At 43.0% G+C, this 26,174-nt stretch overlaps 1 protein-coding gene across 1 annotated transcript in view; it reads right to left on the bottom strand.

The window, feature by feature from the left end:
* Window positions 1-6,527: 6,527 nt before the first annotated feature.
* ZC3H12C (zinc finger CCCH-type containing 12C) overlaps window positions 6,528-26,174 on the bottom strand; it is a 44,610-nt gene continuing 24,963 nt past the window's right edge. The window contains exons 3-6 of the mRNA XM_082278714.1: window positions 18,432-18,571; window positions 15,424-15,658; window positions 14,402-14,508; window positions 6,528-13,648 (exon numbers count right to left, since the gene is read on the bottom strand). Of these exons, the coding sequence (XP_082134840.1) occupies window positions 12,252-13,648; window positions 14,402-14,508; window positions 15,424-15,658; window positions 18,432-18,571 (1,879 nt within the window). The 3' untranslated portion in view covers window positions 6,528-12,251. The remainder of the gene's footprint in view (window positions 13,649-14,401; window positions 14,509-15,423; window positions 15,659-18,431; window positions 18,572-26,174) is intronic.

Raw genomic sequence — 26,174 nt, 5'->3', positions numbered from 1 at the left:
GGTCTGCCAAGGCCTGCTATTGCACTTCTGTAAATCTGGACAGTGTACAGTGCTTTAAATTAGGCACTGCCTGGTCTGTGAAGAGTTTTTGGAAGGACCAGGAAGTGCTGTTACAACATTTTGTTAGTGTTTGATTCTCTCATGGTCTCTAAAATCTTTCCTTTGTCGTCTTTTCCCAGGAGAAAATCAGCTATTTGAAGTATTTAAGCTGTTGTTCTTTCCAGGAAAACAGGATAATACTAATGTGTTAATCTTTAACTTGTAATGGGATGTGCTACAGTAATGTGACCCTCCAAAGTGCTATCTGTAGTGCATCCTGTAGGCTTTGTCCACAAATGATGTAGTTTGGGAAGCCTGACATATCCAGCCTGGGTAAAGTGAAATAACAGTAGATACTTTCCAAGTTTTATTGGTTTTCTACACAGTTTCTAAGAGCCTTGATGATACCTGAACAGTGTCAGACAATTTTCTAATGTAAAAATCCCAGTTTAATATGTCTGTACATACATTCCCAGTGTAAGCTCCCGTTGCTCCTTGCCTTTTTTGTACGCTGTCAGGATGTGCATTCTGTGTGTACGTAACTGCGCTGGACTGTGCACCCTGCACAAAAGCCTGAATAAATGGGTTTGAACCTTCATCCAAAGAATCACTATTCATTTGATGATCAGTGATGCTAGTGGGTTTTCCTTCACTTCTCTGAGAAGTTTTAATTCACTTTGTAGCACCAATCCAAAGTGGAGTTTCCAGGTAAACATCTTGTGCTATGACCAGGTAAGCCAGTGAGAGGCTCTATTTCCAAAGAATGGATTACTCTTGAAAGAAAAGACAGCTGGTAGTTAAGGAAGTTAATTGAGTAGATAGACACCTGAATTATTCTCAAATCCAGCTAGCACCCCCTGGGAATATACCCAGCCTTGGTATATGCCTCAGAGTGAACTTTGTGTTCCTTGCAGTGCCTTCTTGCACAATGGCCTCCTGCACTGGGAACTCTGCCAGTAGATCTGTCAGAGGACTTGGATCTGAAGCAGCAGCTGTCAAAGCCTCCAGCATGTGCCCAAAATCATTAGGTGATAACTGCCCGAGGAGGAAGCTGCTCCGGTGCTCTGCAAGCATCCCATGGACCTGGGACTTGCCTTGGTGCTGCTGCTGTGCCTCCTGTAGGCACCACATCTGGGAGCAGCCCCTCTGGCTTGGCTGAGGGAGGAGGGGCTGTGTGCCCTGGACCCTCCATCCTGGCAGGGTTTGGAGCCACATCCCTCACACCCTCAGGACTGCAGGTGGGTAGGGTGGGCAGTGGACCATGGCCAGCCTCCTGCTGAAACCCTTGCAGAGACAGGGGCTGTCGAGAAGGAAGCCTCCCCTGCCTCTGATTGGCACACCAGGACACCACCAGCTGAAGCAAGACCCTGGCTCAGCCTTTGGAAGACAAGGTTTGGGTTTAGGATGCCAAGAGGAACATAAAATACAAAGCTGTGGAGTTTCAGGGTCTGATCTGCACACATAGGCCAGCACTGGGGTCTCGGGACTGGTCAGCACTTGAGTGATTATTTAAAATTGTTTGTGCAGCCTCCCTCTCCCTGCATGACCCATGTGGGGGCTTAGAGATGTTCCTGGTGCTCAGGGGACCAAGGCACAGTGGCCTCCAGGAGTTCTATGTCTAGCAAAGTCTCTGCAATAGCTGCTGCTTGGAGTAGCCTTCTTTAGGACTGTGTTTGCTTCAGGTACCAAGAGTGAAAGGTAGTAAGACCCTTTCATGCAAATATATCTTCAGTACCACCACAAAATGTTCCCAGGGATTTTTTTCTACTTCTACCCTTGCTGCCTAGGATGCTTTTTAGCTTGTCAGTGTTGAAGTTCTCTGGTGGATGTCCTGCAGAGGGGGAATTGGGCAAGATGAAGTGTACCTTAGCAGCCAGGCTTAAAAACAGAAACATGAAAATTGAGATCCTGATATAATGAAAGCTTTGGGTCCCTCTCACTGATTGTAGCGTTGCTCAAGCTGGCCTGGTCTGGCTCTGACGGGATTGGCAGCTCATTAGCTGGAACAGGCAGGTTCACACCTGCTGCTAGTAGCCGGCAGGAGCTGGTCTGGGAAGGGGTGGCAGCCCTCCCCTGGCAGCTGCTGGAGGACCCGGCCTGGGGACAGCGCTTCCTGTGTTGCAGCAGCCACTTTGGACGAGCCTAAGTGGCAGGAAAGGGTCACAGTCTGCCCTGCAGGGGGAAGGGAGGGAGCGCGGTCCTGCTTCTGGTCGGCACAGGAGGGTTCTCAGTCACCTCTGCGGCAGTCAGGATTTTGCCCTGGTGAAGATGTTGTTGGAATTGCCTGTAGGTAAAAGTCTGTCTGAAGTGTTGTTGTAGCAGAGCTGTATGATGAAAAATGCTCTCCTGCAGGGAAGGAGAGTGAATTCAATCGTGCCTGTGAATGGCTGACATCAAAGAGTGGTGCCTTCCTTGTCCCTCTCTGCTCCAAGCTATTTCCACACTTGATGGCTGGCCAGCAGCTTCTTTCCTTGCAGTTCATCCTGGGTCTTTTCTCTAAATTCACAAGTGGTCTTGGCATCTGTGTCTGCACCAGGCTATGGATTTGGAAGCAGCCGAGCTGCAGGTGGGCACACAGTCACTGGGATGCAGACACCTGCGGTCTTGCAGCTCGGCCACCTCATTGTCCTGACTGCAGAGGGCAATATTTGTAAACCTGCAGCCATTGGGGGGTTTCCTCCCAGTTTTTGTGATGGTCTGACAGAAGTTCTGCTGCCGCTTGGCTTTCTGCCGTTGATGTGCACTGACGAGTTAGTGAGTGGAAGCCTGCACGCCTCCTACGGCACTTGCTGGCCCTCAGCTGGGGGTGGGTATTCCATTAAATTAGCTTTAAATGTCAAAAGGTGGGGTGAGCAAGTTAACTTTCACTAAAAGTCTGATCCAGGTTTAGAATAGGGTAGCAGCCCCATTTCCTGGCAGCACGTGGCACGCTAACACTTTCCATTTTTATCATGCTGACGTTTTCCTTTTTCTGAAATAGTTCTATAGATGTAGCCCGTGCCAACCATGAGCAGCTTTGCTGCATCCTGTGTGTTCGGAGTTTCAGCGTTAATTAAATCACTTTGTCGCAGAGGAACCAAGAACCAAGGGAAGCTCATTTAATCAGGCATTGAATAAACAAACAAACATCACATCATCCCTCTCCGCAGTTCCTGGAGCATTTGACTCTCCTCGCCATGGTGACCGTGACCAGACCAGGGCAGAGCCTCAGCCTGTGAACACTGGGGGCAGGTTAGTGCTGAGGGTCACCATGGTCTGCACCCCCCAGAAAACCCAAAATGTTTAACTGGGTCTGAGCCCCAGCAGCTCTGTGTTTATAGGCACTCTGCAAACATGGGGCTCGTGCCAGAGCCCCCAACAACTGCTGGAGGTGGCTGCAGTGGAAGGACAGGTAGGAAAACACATTGCCTGAGATAGGGAGTTCTGCTACTGAATTCGGTTCACTTTTTTTTTCCCCGACCAGGGAAAATAGACTTTCTATTCCTGAAGTTGGTAAAACATAAAATAAAATCCAGGTTTGTGCATGCCTGAAAGTTTTGTAGAGGTGGATGAAACCCAAAAATTCCTTCTCACAGGCAACCTGGCCAGACCCCAACTCAATTTTCCCCCTTTCAGGCCACTTCCCAAGGGTTGGAATGTTGGGTCACCCAAACCAGCACTGCAGCTCTGGTTCCAGGGTGCAATTGGGGATCTCTGTAAGGTGAGCCTGGCTGCCATAAGGAACGGGCCAGCTCCTTATCCCCCACAGTCCTCTTGCTTACACTTCACCCAGCTCATGTAAATTAATATCAGCGTTGAATTTCCGTCATACCTACCTGCTGCTCTTGGCAGTTCAGCTGGGAAAGAAAAAGCCCGACTGTTGCTATAGAGACCATCAGATGCAGTGGCACCAGAACATCTTCCGCACCACTGCCACCGAGTGCTCACGCGTGTCCCAGCACCCGGCTGGCGGCCACGGTAGGACTGGGACACCCCTGCTCCTTGAGCCACCCCTGTCCTGCCCTGTGTGACTCCAGGGATGACTGATCTCCTGGGTCTCCTACGAGCTGGATTTACGCAGGTCTTCCTCAGCCTGAAGCTTCTCTCAGGCCCTGTGGGTTGGACACGCCCCCAGGGATGGGCAGGGAAATGCAGGGCAGCAGCTCCTTCCTGGTGCTTGTTGCGGGACTCTGGGAGCCTGGTGGGAAGGCTCAGTGAAACAAGGTGCGTGACAAAGCCGGTCGGTGGAAGCAGTTTAAACCATTTTCAACACTTCTGCTGCTGGTTCTGCCACGCCAGATGTCTCAGGAGCAGGTCCTGAGGTTGCTGAACACAGGTCCTCTGCTGTGACACTGAAGAGCAGGATGATGGTGGCATTCAATGCATGTGCTCACAGTGTGCCCAATTCCATGCCAGATATTTGTCTACAGTCAGCAAAGGGGCAGTTTATGCACCAGGACACAAAATCTCTAAATGTCCCTTCATTTTGTCAGCATGGAATGATCTCAAAGATTCTGAGGCTGGAGGGTGCTGCCCAGAGCAGCCCAAGTGACATTTTGTGCTGCTTGGAAATGGTCTCACAAGGAGCATCCCCTGTGTGTTCATACAGCAGCCTCTCCTTAGCTTCTCCAAACAAGGTCATGCAGGTTGTCAAGTTCAGGTTTCAGCTCCAGGGTGAGTGACAGAGCCCTTTCATCTCCAGTGTCACAACACTTCAACCTGCATCAGAGGCTGCTGTGATGCCTGTCAGGCTCACAGGCATTTTGTTAAGGCTTATGCAAGAGAAATTTGTAAACAGGTGACAGGCTCTCCAGGCCTGCCCTGCAAGTGATGCAGGCAGATCTCATGGGATTTAGAGAATTGACTGAATTGGGGAAACTCACGGTGCTTGATCAGGCCAAGGGAGAAAGCAGAACTACGGAGGAGAAGCCTCAGGTGGTGGTATGACCACTATCCAAAGAGACCAAACCGGATTATACAAACATATACAAACACCAGCGGCTTGATGTTTTGAGAAAAAAAGAATGGCTGTATTTAGCATTCTTGAAGCAAGCTAAAAAACTGAGACCCAACCTGTGCCAGCAACTCACCTATGAAGAAACCAGCATGTTTAGGGACATGGCAAATCACACTTACGGCTTTATAACTGAATGATCCAGCACACCAGTTTCTTCAAAGAAAGGACACTAGGTTCACTGGTACAATGTCTAAATCCAAAATTTGCTACTATAAATGACTGATGTGTCCTCTTAATCCCAGAGGCTTTTTTCTTGGTAAGCAAAATGAAGGGAAAGAGCCTATTAAATACAAATTACTACATTAAAAATGAACTGATAATCTATAATCATACATGCTTATGTATGGTCTCACATGACACCCTTTTCTCTCAATTAGAGAGATGTGTATTTGATGGCTGGATTACTCAGTAGATAAGGAACTGGCTGGCTGGATGCAGACAGCGGTTTGTGGTCAATGCCTTAATGTCCAGGTGGAGGCCGGTGGTGTCCCTCATGGCTCTCTCCTGGGACTGGTGCTCTTTAACATCTTCATCAGTGACACAGACAAAGGGACTGACAGCACCCTCAGAAAGTTTGTGTGTGGCACCACGTTGGGTGGTGCAGGTGCCATACTTGGAGGATAGGATGTCAGCCAGAGGGAAGTTCAACAAGTCCAGGTGCAGGGTGCTGCACCTGGCTCAGGGCAATCCTAGACATGAGTACAGACCAGGAGAAGTTATTGAAAGAAGCCCTATGGAGAGCTGGGGATTCTAGTGGATGAAAAGCTGGACATGAGTCAACTGTGTGCGCTCACAGCCCATAAAGCCACTTGTATCCTGCTTGTGGCCAGCAGGGCAAGGGAGAGGATCCTGCCCTTGGTGAGACCCTACCTGGAATGCTGCTGCGTCCAGCTCCGGGATCCTCAGCTCAAGGAAGATGTTGACCTGTATGAGCAGGTCCAGAGGGTCACAGAGATGATCAGGGGGCTGGAGCACCTCCCCTATGAAGACAGGCTGAGAGAGTGGGGGCTGTTCAGCCTGGAGAAGGCTCCCAGGAGGCCTTCCAGCACCTCCCAGTACCTTAAGGGGGATTAGAAAAACGAGAGAGGGACTCTTTCTACGGGCAGATAGGACAAGGGGCAATGGTTTTAAACTAAAATAGGTTTAGATTAGATGTTAGGAAGAAATTCTTCACTGTGACAGTGGTGAGGCACTGGAACAGGTTGCCCAGGGAAGCTGTGGATGCTCCCTCCCTGGAGGTGTCCAAGGCCAGGCTGACCATGTCCAGTGAAAGGTGTCTCTGCCCATGCCAAGGGAGTTGGGACTAGATGATCTTTGAGGTCTCTTCTAAACCAAACCTTTCTATGCTTCTATGTTTGAAACTGTTCCGATTTACTCAAAGTGAGCAGTTTTGTTATTCAGGTAGGAACACAAAGCTGTCTATAACTCACTAACTGCTCTAGAGATTTTTTTTTTATGAAACAAAACCAGCCCATCAATGAGGAAAATGAATCTTTATTTTTTTTTCTCTAAAAGCAGAATCCATGTACATGTTCTTTTGTATGGTTTAAAGGTAGTTTTAAGATGTGAATAGTCACATCACAGAAATAATACAGAACAACCAGTGAAGGAATGAAGAGCCGGCTTGACAACTGCTTTATCAAGTAGCCCAAACATTATTTTTAACTAATGGTTTTCCCAGAGCGGACTTCAGGACAATATTAAAATCTCACCTACTCAACACAAATACAGAGATAATGACTGGGAAAATAACTACAAAATACAATTATTGCTGCTGTATCTGCACTGCTTCCTTGGAGGATACTCTACTGGATGCTGGGAGATCAGTTTTTAAATTTCAGTTTCATTAAGAATGTCATTTAGATAAATAAGAAGTAACCAACTAGCCAATCTCACATGGTTAATTTATCTGAGACCAGAATAAAAAGGATGGTTCTACAACAAAAGCAGAGAGGTTTTGTTTTAAAAGGTGAAGAGTAGATTGTTATACTTTGAAACACAGACGATGGCTGTGCTTAAGCATCTAAGAAAATTTGGTCTGTAGGTGTTCCCAACACCCGCAAAGGGCAATCCTGGCCGAATGACCTGTCAGCACCAGTGAGATCTCCCCTTTGTTTGGGAGGAGGTGGCTCTCCAGCTGTGCTCCTCAAGGCTTCAGCCCTGCTGCACTCACATACACGCCAGTCTGACTCAGGGCTTCTCTAACACCGGCCCATGCCTCTACTTCTGCTGAAGTCAGGCGTATGTGGTGGTGTTTGGGAGACTGGGCCCTCCCAGGGCTATTGAGTGTGAGACAGAACGAGAACTATTGCAATCATTTAGGTTAAAGGGTAGACAGAGTAATAAACACTCCAAGCACAAGTTATGACAACCCTTTAAGACCTGAAAATGGAAGCTGGAAAATTACTTCAAGCACACTGATAACTACGAACGGCACAGGCTATTCGGTAGTGCCTTTATAAACATCTCTGACAGACCTGATGTGCACCAGCACGGCAAGGAAAACCCAGCATGCCGTAGGGTGTTTCCCACGCAAATGCGCATCTCCCGTGTGATTGGGTGCTTAAGACACCAGCTTCCGATGAAACCTTGAGAAATGTATTCTAGAACATCTAAAGGTGACATTTGAACATCTCTCACATTACTGAGCAAAAGGTTCGATGGAAAAACCATTCAATACAGATGATTCCAGGTTTAGTTACATGGTTAGTCTAAACAATGTGCCCAAACATACTTAATTGGAACAAGATTCTTAAACTATGCCTCTCTAAAATTTACAAAGTATATAAAATGTGATTTGACATTTATAAAACCTCAGCCCTTTTACAGAAAACAAAACAAGGCCATAGAATTTAAAGTTTAAATCTATTGGTTTTCTTCTCAGCAGTTTTAGTTCCTGTGATAAAAAAACTTAAACAGCACTCCACCATGGCCTTATAATGCAAGGAATAAATTAGCAAGTCACATTGTAAATAAAAATAAATAATTTCTAAGTTATTTTTATTTTTTTAAAAAATGGTCTCTTTAATTGCACAGTATTTAAAATTTTCAGTAGCAATGAAAAGTCAGTTGGGTATTTTTCTAAATGCTCCAGAGAGCAGGAAAGCATTGTGTCTCAATTTTCAAGCTTTACACACTGAAAATACCTTGGTCAAACCATTGACTGATGAAACTGATAAAGTTTTGGTAGTCTCTTACTGTGTCAAGATGCTGCAGTATCTCTCACCCAGGGCATTTAGTCCTCTGGTGCTGGCCCTGCTGGAGCAAACCCCTGCAGCGTCCCCTTCCAAGTGAGGTACTCTGGTTTACACCGACAGCTTTGATATTTTTGGAAAGGTGTTCACCGTTAGCTAAAACTTTCACAGCAGAAGTTTCTCAACAGCTCAGCACCAGTCTGCATCTGCCAAGGCTGCAGGGGTCTCCTTCGAAGGCTTCCCCAGCCTGGCACACCTTCTCTTTTCGGGGCATCACATGAACACATCAGGCTTTTGGCTCTCCCCAGAGGTATTCTGCAGTGGAGGACCAAGCCACAATTCAGACATACCAAAGAAAATGGGACACCTGGAAAGGTATGATCTTACCTCAGACCATTAGCAGTATCTTAAACCCACTTGCCAAATATATGTGTGTATATATACACAAATATATATATATATATATCTTACACATATTTTAAGAAATAAAAGACAACGAAGTGATTAATACTGTCATACCCTGGGCATATTTAACTCGAAGTTAGTTACCTACAGGACATACTTAAAAACTCTAAATATGGTTGTTGTATTGAAAACAGTTGTGGGCAGATGCCTAATGTATGTGCATTAAAAATACTGTATATCTATATACTATTACTGATGCAGTTATAACAGCTTGGGATTTTATCTAAAAATGCAGAGTTTCTGCAAGGTATCGAAACAACTCCCAAGCACTGAAGACAAAGGAAAAGTGTTACCCTCTTCTTAGCTGAGGGACAGCTCTAACTCGAAGGTACTAAATTGTTCATTGCATTTCTGGCACTCAGCTGGGGCCAAGACAGTATCACTGAATTACCTCTGCTATTTAAGTACCACAGGAGGTTACAGTTCAGTTATTTGCATCAATGCAATTACACAGACAAAGGTAGTATTTGACCAGTATCATTGCATCCACGTTTGTTACTGGTGTCCTCTTTAGAAGTTGTTAAATATACACACTGGTCTCCTCACCATGGAGGAGTTCACACACAATTCCTCAATCTGTTAACACAGCAAAACAAAAGGAAGTATCAAGGCAAACGTTTTGTCCACAGTAAATTTCCTTTACCCAAAATAAGCAAGTCTAAGGGGAACTAGCACATCATTGCACAACATTAAAATCCACCAAGTTACTCCTGCTCTTGTATTTTTAAAGCATTTTCAGTGCTGGGGTGCAAAACACAGAACCTATTACAAGAATCACCACCCTTTTGGGGATTCTATACTGCCCTGGATATGTGCAGAGGCAATGGACTGTGGGATCTCAGGCCCGAGCAGTGCAGCTCGCAGTCCCACACACCTCCCCGCAGCGAGATCCCAATGGCTAAGCCTGCTGAGCCCCTGCTCTAGGCCAGACTGTGACACGTGCATGGCAGGAGCATCCTGGTGCTCACATCACAGGGAAAAAACACAAAACGCTTCTTTTACATATGCACATTTCAGTTCATGCTTAAAGGAATTGACCTTTTGGCAGAAGTAAATACCTACATAAAAAATAAATGTAGAAACCCATTAAAAACACCAACATAATAATTGCATTATTAAAACAGCTGCATCTACACTATGGTGTAGTACTTCAGTGTAATTCAATTTAACCAAATCTTAGCGTACAACTAAGATGAGACCCATTTCCCAGTCCAAACCTCAGCGTCAGCGCTGCATTGATCTCTACATTAAAACATGCTCTACAGATGGCCACCAACCAAATCCAGGAAAAACTGTTGCCACAGGTGAAGAGGTCTTCTCCCTAAACAGACAACGCAGGACAGATGGTGTAGAGCCCCTCTGGCCTTGCCCCTCTGGCCTTGGGGACAGGCAGTGGCAGAACCTGCAGCGCACCGGCAGCGGAAGCTGCAGGAGCACCACGTCCTGAGTTGGTTTGCTGAACATGGTTCAGATTATTGGATATGTCTATAGCACAATGCTCTTTAGAAGCATTTACTGTATACCCAAACCCTACTTGCTGCAACACATGGTGTCACACAAGTAGTGAAAACGTCTTCGTATTCAAAGGTGCTTGGACATCATTTTCAGGCAGCATTTTACCTTTATTTTAGTGAGTTCCCACTACAAAGATTTTAGAAGGAAGAAGATGCCAATAGTTTATTTTTTCCTTTTAGTATGTGAAATTGAGACAGACACCTAAATAAATACCTACTTTCACTTGCCTAAATCTATTCTATGTCTGAAATCTCTAATTTTTAAATAAGGGATAAAATGTTGCCCAAAAGACTAGTTATAATTATACATTTGTGTTTCTAATCTACAAATCAAAATAGTTCTCAGTTAAAAAGATACAATTTGTATCAACAGTAAAAGGTACTTTCTGGTTCTTCAGGGCCTTACTTAAAATTCCAGCAAGTGTACCAAAATTATCAGCTGTAATAGTGTAAACTAGTGACACTTTTTTAACACTGAACATTGTTACAATGGATGGAAACCTAAAACTGTCGGCAACTGATCACGTCATGGAAGTACATCTGACATCAATTGCAAAAACTATTTCTATTTTTCATATATATATATATATATAAAAGCTTATGAGGTGCTAGTAAAACCCATGACTTTAAACCAGAAATATCCCTTACTAATGCTAAAACAGACTTGGTTTGTCTGTTTCTAAAACTACACTATTTGTGGCAAGAATCAGGCCTACACAATGCAAAAAGCGAAAAACTAACTCCAGGACCACATACGGTATCTTCTCTCCCCACAACTCTCCCCTCCCCAGCCAAAAAAGAAAAAAAAAAGTTTAAGTTATTATTTTGAGCTACAATATCATTACCATAGTGCAGTTAATAAATGTTGCATATCCTGAACACACAAAAACCTTTTCAGGCCAGCCTTGATAAATAGCAAGAAAAATCAAACAGTATCTTAAATACAAAACTTGCATTGAGATAATTAAATTCATTTAAAAACAGGTAAATATTTTATGAAAAGCATATTTTATCCAGTACAGTTGTGCAGCAATACAAAGGAAAAACATATAAAACAACTAAACAGGGCCCTACGATTTCAGGTCCCCATCTACTGACCAGAAATACACAGAGCTGGGTAACAACACACGGGAACTGAAACAGGGTGGCCTGGTTTGGGGAGATCCTGAGCATTTGCAGCTTCTCTTAGCTTCCAAGGGGGCTGCAAATTCTCAGTACCTTTGAAAATCAGGCAATAAGGCTTTTACCATATCCATAGATTAGTAAAAAAAAAAAAAAAAATTCCTCCTCTGTTTGCATCTGATCTTACTAATTGACTGCATCCACAAAAACATGTAACTATTTAAGCAAAACAAAGAAAGCAACGAAAAGTGCCATACTATAAATTACCAATACATTGTTACCCATTTCACTGTTAACTGGTAACTTAATTATTTGTTTCAAAAAATGAAGTCAGTGCTGTAGTAAATCTTTGTTTTCTACAAACAGGTGATTACAGCACAAAAAAGCTCACAAAAACAAACAAACATACATCAGACTTACTTATGGTGGTGTAAAAAGTTCAGAAACTTGGCTTGAAAATTGGCTTGAAAATTGCCTGCCAGAAGTAGCAAAATCCTCTTTCTGCGGGTTACTATCTCACAGCCCAAGGATAAGCATCCAGCAAGTTAAAAAATGAAACAAAAAATTCCCAACAAAATGTAACAATGATAAGAAAGTGCTGCATATAAACCCCTGATGCACCAAAGATTATAACCAGAGACCACAGATTATTTTTTTATATATATATATTAATTTAAACTGGAACATATTCCAGATGTGAAAATAGCCATTTAAAAATTTTCAAACTAGAACACAAAACATATCTGGTACTTCCAATGCATGGGGCTATACATACAGACTCCATGATACAGTATTTCACATAAACGGAGTACTCTATAACCTCCTTGCTGAGAAGGAGATCCCAAATGCTATTGTAGCAAACCTCCCTCAGCGTTAGCGCTGAGCTGAAAACTACGAGACACCACAAAGATGCATCATGTCTCAATAACCTAGCTGAGATTTCTCCACTAAGATGGCTGCAGCGAGCTGCTGAGCGTCCGTCACGTGAGGGTTCTTCTTCATCACCATCCTCACGAGGTCGGGGGGGAAGATGTTGCAGAGGTTAATGTAAACCTTCTCCCGGGTGTCTTGGTGCCTTGGGGGGTCTTGCGGGATTCCACAGTAAGGTACGCGCCAGGGCTGGTCCTGCTGCTCGGGAAGGCTTTGGAAGGCAAACTGCTCGTAGCACGGCTGCGTGGGGTTGCTGGGCAAGGAGTACGTCTGGCGGTAGCCGTAGGCATCCATCCCGTAACTCTGCCTGTCCCAACCTCCCAGACCTTCCTGGGCAGCGTAAGGCTTTCTGTGTCTTAACGGAGAGTTTTCATACAAACGGGAGTCTGAAATGCTGTCTATTCTCGTGGACACCAGCGCTCTCCCCAGATGCAGCGCCTTTGAATGGGACGAGCTCTGAGATGCGGAGTAGTCGTTCGGACAACTGGAACGAGCCCCGACTGCTGGATGCTGCAGATGCACAGCCATGTACGGAATGGGAGATTTGTGGTGATGCTTTGGTTCTTCGTGACTGTAGCTCTGCACTCGTGTGAGAGGCTCGTGGTAGCTCTGCAGGAAGGGCTGGGTGTTAAGGCGGCCGTGGGGGTGCATATGTTGGCACTTCAAGTTCTCCTCCAGCTGTGGGTCAGGCGAGCTCATGTACGAGCGATCGCTGTAACCCACGTAGGAATCACTACTGCCACAGCTGACGCTCCCCTCGCTGCTGCAGTCGGAAGCTACAGAGCTAATCCTATAATCTGTGTCCAAGGAGAAGCGCCTTTCTGGACTACGCGGACCAGATACGCTGAGATTTGAATATGCACTCAGCATGGAGTAATAGCCTATATCCACCGGAGACTCACATTTTGGATACTGGTCATAAGGCATTGGTGTTCCATGATTTTTGGTTGCCATCATCACTGTAGGATACTGTCCCTGTGGTCTTTGATCCTGAGGTGGGAAGTGAACTCCGGATGGAAGGCCGTTAGTTAAAGGTGCAGTACTTTGGGGTTTTCCAGCAGAGGAACTTGGTATACTAACTAAAGAAGGTACAGACCTGGTTTCCAATTTGTTTTTGGTGGGAAGCTTTTCCTCCAAGTCTTGATAGACTTGAGTCCTTATACTAGGATCGGATTGCCTCTTTGGAGCAGCACGCTTCAGCTCTGAAGTGCCATCACTTTTAGTGCTACAGGGAACACTATTGCTTTTTACCAGTCCTCCTTCACTTGTAGTTTTGGCAGCTGTGCTTCTAGACATGGCACGAAGTTCATCAGCTACGGATCGCTGAGGCTGATTTCCTCTTTCTGGATGGTAGTATTTGCATTTGTGTCCATAGGTACATTTCTTCCCTGTTAATACAGACATAAGCAGATTTAACAAACTTCAAACAAGATCTGTTAGCCATCAAATAACAGAAATGCCCCTCATTTAAAGTTTTACTGTTGATTTGAGAGATCTTGCAAACGAGACAGGTTTGGTGCAACACAGGGTGTGCTCTAAGAGCTCCTCTCCTGTTTTGTGGGGAAAAAAGAGGCAGTGGTAGCGTTCTGCAGCTGATGCCCTGGGAATGCAGACCAACACTACCAGCCACGTTTTGAGCTGAATGTGGCACTGCCAGGGAGTCTACACACCTGCTGTGTCGGGCCAAGGCGATATACAAGCACAAAACTTAACAGGGAAGTCCCACAGCAATAAGGCCAGCAAGTTTCAGCTCAGTCAAGATGCCTGTAGGAATGCTCAGTAGCTAACCTTCAGATAGCTCAATTAATTTTCTGGAAGAAAAGCTCAATATCTCATGATATTAGAAAAGGGCTTCTGGAACCTGCAGAATTGTAGGTGTTGATTTGGATCTATTCCAATGAATGATTAGTTAAATTGTTCCTTTAGTTCAACTAGTAGACAGAAATGTTTTCTAAGTAGCACATGAAAAAACCTCTTATGGTTTCCACCATCAGCTCAGCATTTCAACCCATCTCAGGCTAAAACAACAATGTTAAAACCAATGTTAAAGAGTTTTTAACAGTTCTGGCAATGTTAAAATAAAGCAGGAGCTTGGTCCCCAGTCCCAGTACAAAAAAAATTGATGGGTTAAATCAAATTACCATATGGACACGGTTGCTTCTTATGTTCTGGCACAATAGGCTTCTTCCTAAGAAAATTGTCCAGACTTGGACCATGGCGACCAAGAGGATCATCAGGAGGCATAAATCTATAAAGAAAGAAAAAAGTATTACGGAAACAAACAAGCCTTTTTGCACTCCTCATGCAATGACCAAGAACCTCACGACTATGCTACACCATAACCTGCCATCCTGTCGTTTTTAAATCCGGGTACCCCGAGAGCAGTTTTGGAAGGTCAAATTGCAGGTACTGCAATTTGCAGGTACTGCCTGACAGGTAAGTCACAGGAACAGACTGTGTGGACACCTCCAGGCTGCTACAGACACCTTTGGTCCAGCTCAGCTGATGCTTTGTAGCAAAGCAGGGCTGCAAATAACCCATCCCAAAATCAAAAGTAAGGGCAGCAATACAAGCAGCCATTTCTTAAAACACCCCTATTAGCTTTGCAAAACTGTACTGACTGCCTAGGACTCTTGCATCAGCATTCAGGCACCTCAGTACAAGAGCCTGCTTGGTGGGGTACTGAGTCCCTCCCACTACAGGAAGCCACCAGCTGCAACTGCAGTTGATCTGTAGGCTGGGGTACAGAGTTACTATAGATGCATCTAATCAGACAGTTGAACCACAGACCCCGTGAGGTTCATTCCAACATGGGTTTTTCTGTGACTCTAGGACTTAGGAGTCTAACCACAGGCACAGTATATCAACAGCTGGAACATGCTGGCTCAGGATATCAACAGAGCTGGAATATTATACCATAGCATACACTGAATATACATTGGCATACACCAAAGAGGAAAAAACAGCATAAAAAGACAAAAATGTTGCTAGAAAAACACTTTTGAGTATTTTTAATCAGAAGACCAAATCTATGATTGACTATTCCTCTTGTTTTCCTACATGTACCTAATGATTTGGGTGCAAACTAAAAAATTCGTACAAATCGTCAAACTGTCCTTTCTTCAATTATTTTAGTGGCACACATAAAGACAGAATGACTTACTTGTCATTAACAAATGAATACATCAACAAGCGTTCATCTATGAACTTCTTCCATTCTGGCTTTTCATTAGCTAGATCCCTGTAGTTATCATTAGAGACAATGATGCCATCTGACTCAAAGGCCAACTTCACTATAAATCGGTCATCGTAGCACACCACCCTTCTCCCTTGCACGCGCCGGGATGGTGTGAACACAAGAATCTTCTCCTTTTCTAATTTACGTAAGATTTCTTGATCTACAAGGAATAAGAACCAAAAATCAAACAACAAAGAAAATAAAAAAATTTGTTTAATCTCTAAAAACATTAGACTTGAGGAAGAAAATCCAAGCACTTAGGACTAAAAACGTCTTAAGTGGTTATAGTCCAGCAGAAGGTGTCCCATAGATGATATCTGAACTTATAGTCAGCAGTCAGCTGGCAATACTTTCAAAAAACCCTACAAACAAATCAAAACCTCCTGCTCCACACCATTTCTCTAAGACTAACACAAGGGATCTTGTTCATGTTCCTGTGGTTCAAAAAAACCCCATTTTATCAAAACATCTGTGCAGAACTCCTCTGGTTGAAGGGGTCATTTTAAACACCACTGAATAGGAGCACTATACCCAAGAACAGCCACGGCTTTCCCATAACTGAGCTCCTCGGTAAGGACAGACTTTCTTCATTTCTTTGTGGAAGCCAGCAAGAAGCATCTTTTGAAAGAATTCCAGCAGCTCACATTAATGGGACTGTCTCATTGAATCCCTGCCCATCAAGAGAAGGGGTACCCAAAGGACTAGAAAACCCACATTCGGTACAAGCACTCAGGTTCTCCATAAATATTAGCAGCATACCCCAGAAAGACCTCTGCTGTCATCTTGTAACCAACAGCAAAAATGGTGGTGGTTTGTTTTGTTTGGTTTTTTTTGTTAACACCAGTAATAGTTTAGATTGTATCTTTCCTTGAATGGTTTACATGTTTATATGTAAGTTCTTATCAAAGCCAGATTTCTCTTCAGTCTTTCTAAATAATCATATTTAGCATTTTATGTAGCTTCTTCTTGTTATACACAATCTGTCACTCACATATCCCAAAAGTACTTTCCCTTTTCCTGTGCGGAACCCAGAGATCCCAAGCAGGTTTGAAAGATGGACCTCAGGCTACTAAGGAGGTTGTACCTAGTACTAGGGCACCTACCCCTTCTGTTGATTCTCCTACATATCACTCTCCTCAGAACAGATAAGCTATGAAAGAAAAATACACAAAAAAACTAGGCAACATCTAAAACAGCAGAAGATGCTTGCATAGTGAATATGAATCATGGCTCTTAGTAATGGGTAATAACTCAAATAACTCAACTGTTTTGTAGCATAAGAAACTTGACAGGGGACATATTCCATCTGGGGAAAAAAAAGATTCCGACAGGAAGAAATACAGCATTAATATTACATATAAACAATATATTTGATACAAGCATTTATCTGCTTAGTAGAAAAAGCACAAGATTTTAAATGAAATACAACCTTTTCGTATTCAATGCCCCAAAATGTGGTAAATGATGAGTGAGAGTGTGATGGGAAGTGATTTTTTTTCCCTGCTAAGAAAGAATAAAAAGATCTGCCATGTGATGACTGGCGGGTACTGGTAAGAAAGATGCAGCTGTTTAGTCCAAGAGACTCTCATGAATGCTGACAGTCTAGAACCATCCCCATGTTACTCATCTAGGGCTTTTTCCAAACCCCAGCTGGCCGCGTATTTCAGGTGCGTATCTCTGGCAACAGAGTGCCAGCACCATGTATTTTACATGCCTGGTAGCACACAGGCTTTCTGCATCCTTAGAAGAAAACAGAAGATGCAGTATTTTCACAGAAGATACAACAACCTGCTCTGATGTTCCTCCCATTTTCAGGGTACATGATCACACATGGAAAACTGATTTCTCATTGCTAGACAATTGACCATTGCAAGGTCAATTCTAGCCTTGCTGCTTTCTTGAAATGCCTTTTGGGGCGTTTAGCCCTACGCACACTTCAAGCAGATGTCACTATTTATTTCTAAGTGGCCAAATTTTTATTACTTAGCCAATGCTCTTCTCATTCCCCAAACACCAGTACGGCGAAAGAGAAAGGCTTCAAGAGAAAGGCTCCACACTGCCAGTGTTGACAGGGTAACTGCGGCTTTCCAAATGTTACCATGTGTTAACATGCTATATTCTAGTTGCAACCAAGCAAATGGGATGAAGTGCTGCGAGGATCTTTCCAGATATTTGAAAATGCTCATGGCAACCGAAACATGCTTCTGTATTCTTCTAGAAGCTACAGCTATTAGTCTCAGAAGCCTCCCCTTCTTTAATGGCAATCATGTTGGGACCCATCTCAGAAAACCCCCTTCCTCCTCTCCAAGTTCTAGGGTTTTTTTAACCCCTAATTCCTTTCTGTTTCAACTTTAGGGCAGTTGGAGGATGTCTCTCCAGCCTTCACACAGAACCTGTTAGTTTGATGAAGGAATCAATACCTCTACACCATATTTTTTTCTATATAAACACATTCAAAATTAAAATTTTCAAAAGTTGTCTATTTGCTAATAGTAATGACAAAGAGAGGTACCAGTCCCTTTCTGTCCAGATAATTCTCATAACTCAGAGCATGGGCAGTGACAGGCCATCCTGGCAGAATCTGCTCACCACAAGAAATAATACCCACCAAATGACTAACTTCAAACCTCTTTGGTACTAAAGCTGCACAGACAGCATATTTTAACAAAGGCAATTACATCCTTCAAGAAGTAAGTAGCAATGTTAAGGGAAACTTGAGCAGATGAGCAGAACAGAACAGGAGGATGTGGAGAGGGCATTGCTTTGTCTTTTTCCATCCTGTAAGTCGCAAGGAAGTCACTACAGCAGAGATACTTTTTGTTACAGCCTTTCACTGCTAAAGGTTTGTTCATCTGAGCAGTAGCACTGTTCATTTGAGCAGTAGCACTCATGCTGTGCAAAGCACTGAACAAACAAGCAAAGATGGAGCTTACCTGTTATAAGAGCATCTGGTCTCGACTGTTCTTTCCTCCATGCTGGCACAAACACAGTAACATCCTTGTGGCCTCTTTCCAAAAACCAGTCTACTGCCAATTTGATTCCTCGACAAGAAAATACTTCTTTGTTCCCGTGGCTGAAACACATATTAAAATTCTTTATTAGATGACTTTGTTTTTCTATGACCACAAACGGAGCTCAGTAAAATGCAGATGTCAAAGCCATGCTCTTCACTTGCTCCATGGTCTCTAAAGGCAGCTGGGAGTCTGTCTGAGCCTAGCCCAAACACAGCCATCATTTCCAAAACAGCGTGGGAGAGGGCTACTGAATCTGCCAAACACATTTATCACCTGTACAAAGATTTGACAAGTAAAGAAAAATATAAGTGTGCTTTTAAAAATCCTCATAGTCCAGCCAACTGTATGGGGTATAACAGGCAGCTCAAAGACCTGAGGGAAAGCAGAAGGCCCGAAATACCAACATGAGAGTGAACTGTGTTTAGGAAATGTTAGCAGATGAGCACAGGTGTGCATGGAAGCAGCAGAAGGGACAGCAGAGAGCTCTGCGAGGTCCTGTGTGAACAGGGAGAGAGGAGAAGGCTCCAAGCCCAAGGGGATGGCAGGCACTCAGCAGGACAAATTAGGCAAACTGGGGAGACTGTCCAAAATCAACATGGCAAAACTAAGAATGTGCTTAGTACATACTTCAGAAGGAGAAATTAATGTTATTTAAAAAGCTGTGAAGAGACAATTAAGCAGAAACTGATCAGACACAAGCAAAACAAAACGTGTGTCTGTTGTGCAATAACTGTCTGGGGTAAGGCAAGAGACGCAATTACGTCATTTTCTAAAGGCAGACAAGCCTTTGCCCAACTTCTACATCCAGTTTTAGGCATGACATTATAAAAGACATAGCTGAAATAGAAGGAATCCAGAAGAAAGTGAAAGGAGACCTATGGGGAAAGGCTGAAGGAAGCACATTTAGATAATCTGGGGAAAAAAAGCAGCTTGTGAAAGAACAAATCAATCTTCCACGTATACGAAGTAACTGAAATGGAGGACAGCAATCAACCAATGGGTGTCCACAGAGAGGTTCTGGGAGCAGGGAGCTGCTGTGAGAGGAGTTTGGGATTGCTCCATGATGGGCACACCCAGCTCTAGCCAGCTCCACAGCGGAGAAGGGAATGAGGGAACACCAAGGTTTGAGGAGGAGGAGGTGCTTCATGAGGAGCAGGTACACTCCCAGAGGGACTTGCACTCTTGAGAACAGGAAAAGGGCAAGAAGGAAGGAGCAGCAGAGAAAAACTGTGACACTCTGACCTCAGCCCCCTGCACAGCTCACAGCTGCTCTGGGAGGACTGACTGCCACCTGCAGCTGTGACAAGGTGTAAGAGTGAGGCTGTGGGGAGGTAGTGGGGAGGACACATGTTTGGAATGAAGCAAGCCTAGAAAAGGAGAGACAGTCTTCCCCCTAAATATTTTAATGTTTTTCTTTTTTGTTTCCCAATATTAAATTTGGAATTAAATATTTATATTAACTGGCTATAAATGAAATTGAATTCCCCAAGCTGAGTCTGCCTGACATAAAAAATTAGTTGATGAGTGATCTCCCTGTCATTGTTTTGAGCCATGGGTTTTCTTGCTTCTGTTCCTCCTGTTTTCTCCCCCATTCTGTTGGGAGGAGGCAAGCCAAAGCCAACCCACAATAGTACCACTGGGTAAGGACAGAAAAGTTCTTAACTAGCGCAAGGAACAGTTAAGCACTGTGCTAGTAAAAGCTTTCTCCCTAGTCTGTGGGACAGTCTGGCCATGGATTTTGGGATCTCCTCACTGGAGGCTTTGCAGAACAAGTTAGACAGCTCCTCTGAGGCCAGTCTGGCCTCTGCATGCACAAGAGGAAACAAGCAACTTTTGTGAGGTCTGTCCCAAACCTGCAGCTCTGTGTAGCCGAAGAAACTCAGGGGCATGGAAACAAGCCATCACCTTTCACTTGGCTTGTCATAGCAGGCATGCCACAATCTGCTTTCCAGAAGGGTAAAAGACTATTCTTTGTCCATGATTTGTGAAGAGGACAACAGCATGATAGATAGCCACAGGAATTTTAAAAGTTCCTTCTCCTTGCATGTTTTGAGGTAAACAGAACACCAGAAAGTTATCTAAAAACTTTTGTCCCCCTCAGTAGGGAAATTTTAAGTACCTACTATTTCCACCTTTCTAAAACATAGCACTGCTGGTTTATTTCTTGACACTGAGGGAGCTTGAGTAATTGTGCAATGGACAAGGTGTCAAAGTAAAAGTGAGAAAAAATTTGCAAAAATGTTCCGATTTCAGAAGTCTGTGAAGGAGGTGGTGTACACTTCCACCTGTGTCAAGGGAGAATGAGTCATGGCTAACACCTCTTACAAAGCATCATTCTCAGCAGAGGCTGTGTTGAAGGTCACACATCCCAAACAAAAGGGAAAAAAAAAAAAAAAAAAAAAAAGGAAAAAGGCAAAGAAGAGCCCACTACCATTAACAGGATTTAAGTGAGGAAGTGTCCTACTTCCTCTTCTAATGATACTGGAGGCAGTACCTGCAGACATAAGCATATATTCTGATACTGCAACTGTTGCCAAGCATAACAATCAAAATTAAAAATTTCAGCTGGCATGGGAGTACTCGAAGGATAGTTTAAGCCCATCTTCTGTGCCTACACTAGGAACACTGTCAGGAACAGTATCTCTACCTAAATACCCTTTATAGCTATGGTTATAGGCCTCTGCAGTAATGCATTCCCTGTTTTCTATGATCATATCACACGATATAGAATTACATCATAATAACACCGTAATTATAAAACACAGACCAGTATTTTTTCTAGGCATTGTTTTATACTATACAACTACTCTTGTGCTTGTTTGGCTGAAAGAATATCTTTGTGTATTTCAAAACTTACCAGGAATGGGAAAGCAAACCACACACAGATGTGACACACTTAAAGTGCACACGCACACAGTGCAGAGCAAAAATGGCCAACAGTACTTCATCCATGGTCTAACTCCATCTTCCCTCAATGACACAAGATTGGGACACACTTGGTGCACTTTCAGCACCCAGGGAGAAGCCATAAGGCCTCCTTTGCAAACGCTGAGAAGAGAGGTTACTGCTCGTGCTATCAGCAGGCTGTGTACAACCATAAACATATTGTAAGCCATTTTAAAACAGTCAGGAAGGGCTTGTTCCAGCTACTAAATTCCAGTGGAATCACTGTACTGTGACTGCTCTATACAATCTCCATGGTTTCAAGTGGATAAACCCACTTTTCACTCCTTACAGAGAACAAGTGGTGTGTTAAGACTACGTTTTAGCAACACTATGTTTCCTTCTGCAAGTCTGAGAAATAACTTCAGGAAAAAAAATGGACATTCTTGCCTATTGCCTTCCATCAAGTTGTAGTTCAGGCCACACTTTTAGAGGCAGAGGGAAGACCAGGCAGTTCAGCTCCTTAGTTTTCTCTTGCCTAATACAGACTATTAAAATTCTTTCATCCAGAACAGAAATTTTAAATAAACTGCATGAAACAGAAGTGGGGAATGCATTACAATGCATACCAGCTACTCTGCACTGTGGAGCAAGTGAATTTATAACTTGTATAAATCTTCACTTTTTTCCACTCCTTTTCAGGTACATGCCTAAGCTGGGATCTGAGCGGCTACAAATTCCAAGGAATTTAAATCATTAGTGAGAAAGTCTGTAAAAGAGATGTGCAATTAAAATTTGTTCACTTTGTTGTTATGCAGATTTGATGGTCTTCATTTTGTGATCTTTGCGCTTCATCAGCTTTATGATACATATGGTGAAAAGACTGAAATTATGTTACTGCTTCTGACTTCTTTTCCCTCTTCTTAGTTGCAAAAAAGATGAGAAATGTTTGTACTTCTTTGTCAAGAAACTTTAAAAAATATCTTTCCAGTCATTAGGAATATGAGAAAGCTCAGAGCAATCAGGTTGACAGCTGTAGCCCTGGGTGAGATACTGGTATACAGTACACTGGTTCTGCTTGCTATGTTTCATCTACCACTCTCAATAGCAAGATAAAGTATATTCCTTTAGAAGTACCTATATCTTTTTCATATCATGTGTGAATGATTCTTTTTACCACCACTTTTATATTTGGTCTGTTGATAGCTGTAGTTTTATTTTTAAATGAAAGAAAATAAAGTAATATAATGTTTCCTAAGCAAAAAATCAATAAAGCATTTTCAAGGCTAGGAAAATTAGTAGAAAGTGTAAAACTTCTGATGAGAACACTTTTCATTTTCTCCGTTACCTTCCTAGACCCCAAATTAGATTTTCTAGTGATTGTCTTGGAAAGACTTCTGGTACACACTCTTAAAAGACAGACTACTTAGAATACCTGCAAGATTTCTAGTGTGCTCTAACACAATATTCAAACCAACACTCATATTCTGAGAGCTACAGAAAACACACACATTGATGACAAGAGGTCTACAATAATGTCTGTTGCATACAGGTTTTTATACAACTGAAATCTGGACACAAACACACACTTAGCATGTAAAAGCATATTGACTAAAAGCAAGAACAAAACTAAAACACATACCTGCCCAGTACGAGTTATTACTAAGTTACCAAACTATTTTCTTCTATCATATCATGGGAGGAGAAGAGGGTTCAGTCCATAGCACAGAGAGAGATGAATTTCCACTCTGTATCATATCAGTGATTCATAACCCTGGCAGCCTGGTTTTTTAACTAGCCATCCCTTTTTAATTACTTTTTTATTTAAGCTCTACTAATTCCCTGATCATAGAAATCATTTGTCCCAAAGCATTTCTCAGTAACCTGAGCCTTCTATCAGTCCTGCATATTTTGGCGCCAAAACAAAGCAGACAGAACAGTTGCCAAATATATTTCTTTTTTCCATTAGCCCCAATTACTTCAATGCTTTGAGGTGTTTCAAGGAAAAAAAGCCTTGGAAGCTGTCACGTATTTCAAAATACCTTTTGCCTGTAGGGCTTCCAATGCTGGAGCACTCTGCGAGTACAGCAGGTGCTGTCTCCAGCCAGAACTTCACGCAGGTCTCTGACCGAGCAAGAGCCACACACTCGGCACTCAGAGGTCAAAACAAGCAAAAAGAAACAGGCAAAACAGGCAAAAAGAAGCTACACTCAAATCTTCCAGTGACGAGCTCCTATCCATGTGATTGTTACTTGCTGGAAAAATATTTTTATCTATTCTTTAAAGTGAATTCTCAAAATAACCTAAAAAACCAGATAGTGCTACTGAAAGACAAATGTCTGAATCAAGGGACCAAGACACAACCATGTCTACTAAACTCAGCAACACAATCTGAGGAGAAGCTAATGCAGCTAAACTGTTAGTTTGTTAAAATAAATTGCCACACAAAAACTTCATAAGGCATGGATAAGACAACTGAGCCATCCTTTGGCTGACACAATTTGCAGTTGTGGAGAAACTTCTGTGTAGGCAGGGTATGAGTGAACCTTTTACTACAGTTAAATGACCTGCCTCAGGGTAAACACATGGACCAAGGCTCAGTTGCCTGAACAGAGATGTCTTAACTCTGGTTAGGCACCTCAGTGACACTTCCTCCAGCTGAATGCCACTCCTGAATGGCACTGGGGGCTCTGCCCATGACTTGTCAGGCCTGGGAGTATGTTTCTGGTGCCACCAAGCACCTACAACATCCACAGCGGGTGGGATGGCTGGGCATGAAAGCGGGAAGAAAATGGTAAAATACCTGTCTTAAACTGGAAATGTATTTATCTAAAAATCAACTCCACAAATCAGTATCTTCCTCTTCCCAAACAAAAATTAAGTAAACTATTTATCTCATGGTGTGTTTTCCCTTGTGCAGTGACATACAACCAAGGACCATTTAAACATACAGCCCAAGGTTTTCTAGAAAGGGAAGCTGAAATGCATCACCTCCATGGCCTGGGAAACCCAAGGGTGAAGTTTTCATAGGAATCTAATTGCCCAAAACAAGATCAATTGATTTTAATCTGCAAATCAAGGTGGCACATGATCAAAATACTTCAATTCCTTTGCCCATAAACTTCTTAAAGTTGTAGTCTAGAAATAATAATAAAGCAAGTAAAATAGTAACATAATTTTAAATCGGTGTTATCTTCCTGTGGCACTCTCTGTAGGCACAGCAGACTTCTGCCAATATGTTTTCAGCATAAAGTTTTATACATATTTGAAACATTCTTTCCACAGTCAGTAAAGAAAAGTCTGAAGGCATCCAGGGTACCCAGGGAAAATTTACATGGAACAGAAACAAATGAATAAAATGGTTATAATTTTCTCACTGTCTTTGTAACTAACAACTTTGTTCTTTACTCCTTACTTCTTGGTAGCAAAACGCTTACTTTGATTCCAGCAAAGGAAAGTATCACAGCAATAACCAATTTTAGTCCATTTTCAACATCCCAACCTTATCCTTGAAATTACAAGCGAGGGTAAAGGACTGTGCAAATTTGCTGCCATATATTTCTCTCTTCAGAACGAACTCCTTTGTTCTCAACCCTAGCAGTAAAGGGAAGTCTTAAAGGGTCAAAAGAGAACCTTAAAACCTTGCCTCTGTTGCCTCATGGAGAAACAGGACCTTCCCCCCCTTGATCCCAAACTAGGGAGCCTCAGCTGAGGAAACCGGGGATGCATAAAGAGCAGGACCAAGAACCCACTGGAGAAGAGACATGTAGGGGTGACAGTGATGACAAAGAGCTGACAATATGCTGTTGTTAGATGGATGGAGATCACCTTCTTTTGCTTACCTCAATTATGTAAAAGGAAAACTTAGGGTAGCTAAAATCTTACCACACAGCGAGGGATACAGAACTACGAGTGACTGAAATGTGTTACCTGGCTAGTATCAATGCTGTGCAGCTTACACTAAATAAGGTCCTGAGTGCATTTTCATGGAGGAAAAGTGCCTTTCTCACTCACATGGACCAAAGTTCTAAATGAATTTTTTGCATTACAGTATTATCATCTACATGCAAAACACCCAACTACCTTATGAAGCAGGGTTAGAACTACACAGCTCTCTGGAAATTGACATAGGTCACTGCTCAGGTATGGCACAACTGAATTCTGGGTCCTATCCCTTAGTTCAGCCTCACTCCCTGCTGTACGAAGGGTCTATCAGAAGGTCCACGATAGCTCCAGGGGATTATCTAATTTGCTGTTCAGCTCTCATTTTCAATTTATACACACAGAAAAATCATTCTCATCTCTAAGAGCATTCTAACAAAAAACATGGTGTGTGTTCAAGGCCTAAATGCTGGGCATCTTTCCTCTTCTGGAAAAGGATTAAGTCAACATCAAGAAAGGCAGAATAACAAAACAAGAGCATATTTGATGTATCCTATAGAAGCTGAATAGCAATTCTTCAAGTCATAGCTTGCAAAAGCCTCCTTTCTGCTATTCAGCTAAAAGAGGGCGTTCTCTTTGTTTTTAAAACTTCAACTAATTCATATTCTTTACACCATATTGGATTTTTAAACTTGATATTCATAAGATGCATTTGATCACTCATTTTCAGTTTAAGGCACTAATGACAAGCAATGCCATATGAAAGGTTATGGAAAGCTTTCCAAGCGTTACCAAAATGCAGAAAAATTGAGTGTTGGGTTTTTCTTAATCTACAGTTTGCTAAAGCAGTTTGTCTGTAACAGGAGTAGTCACCAGACCAGACTGGCATACATGGTG

This window comes from Coloeus monedula (genome assembly GCF_965178545.1).
Source record: "Coloeus monedula genome assembly, chromosome: 3".
Classification (NCBI taxonomy): Eukaryota; Metazoa; Chordata; class Aves; order Passeriformes; family Corvidae; genus Coloeus; species Coloeus monedula.
The sequence above is the reverse complement of the archived record's forward strand: the minus strand, read 5'-3'. Positions and strand labels throughout refer to the sequence as shown.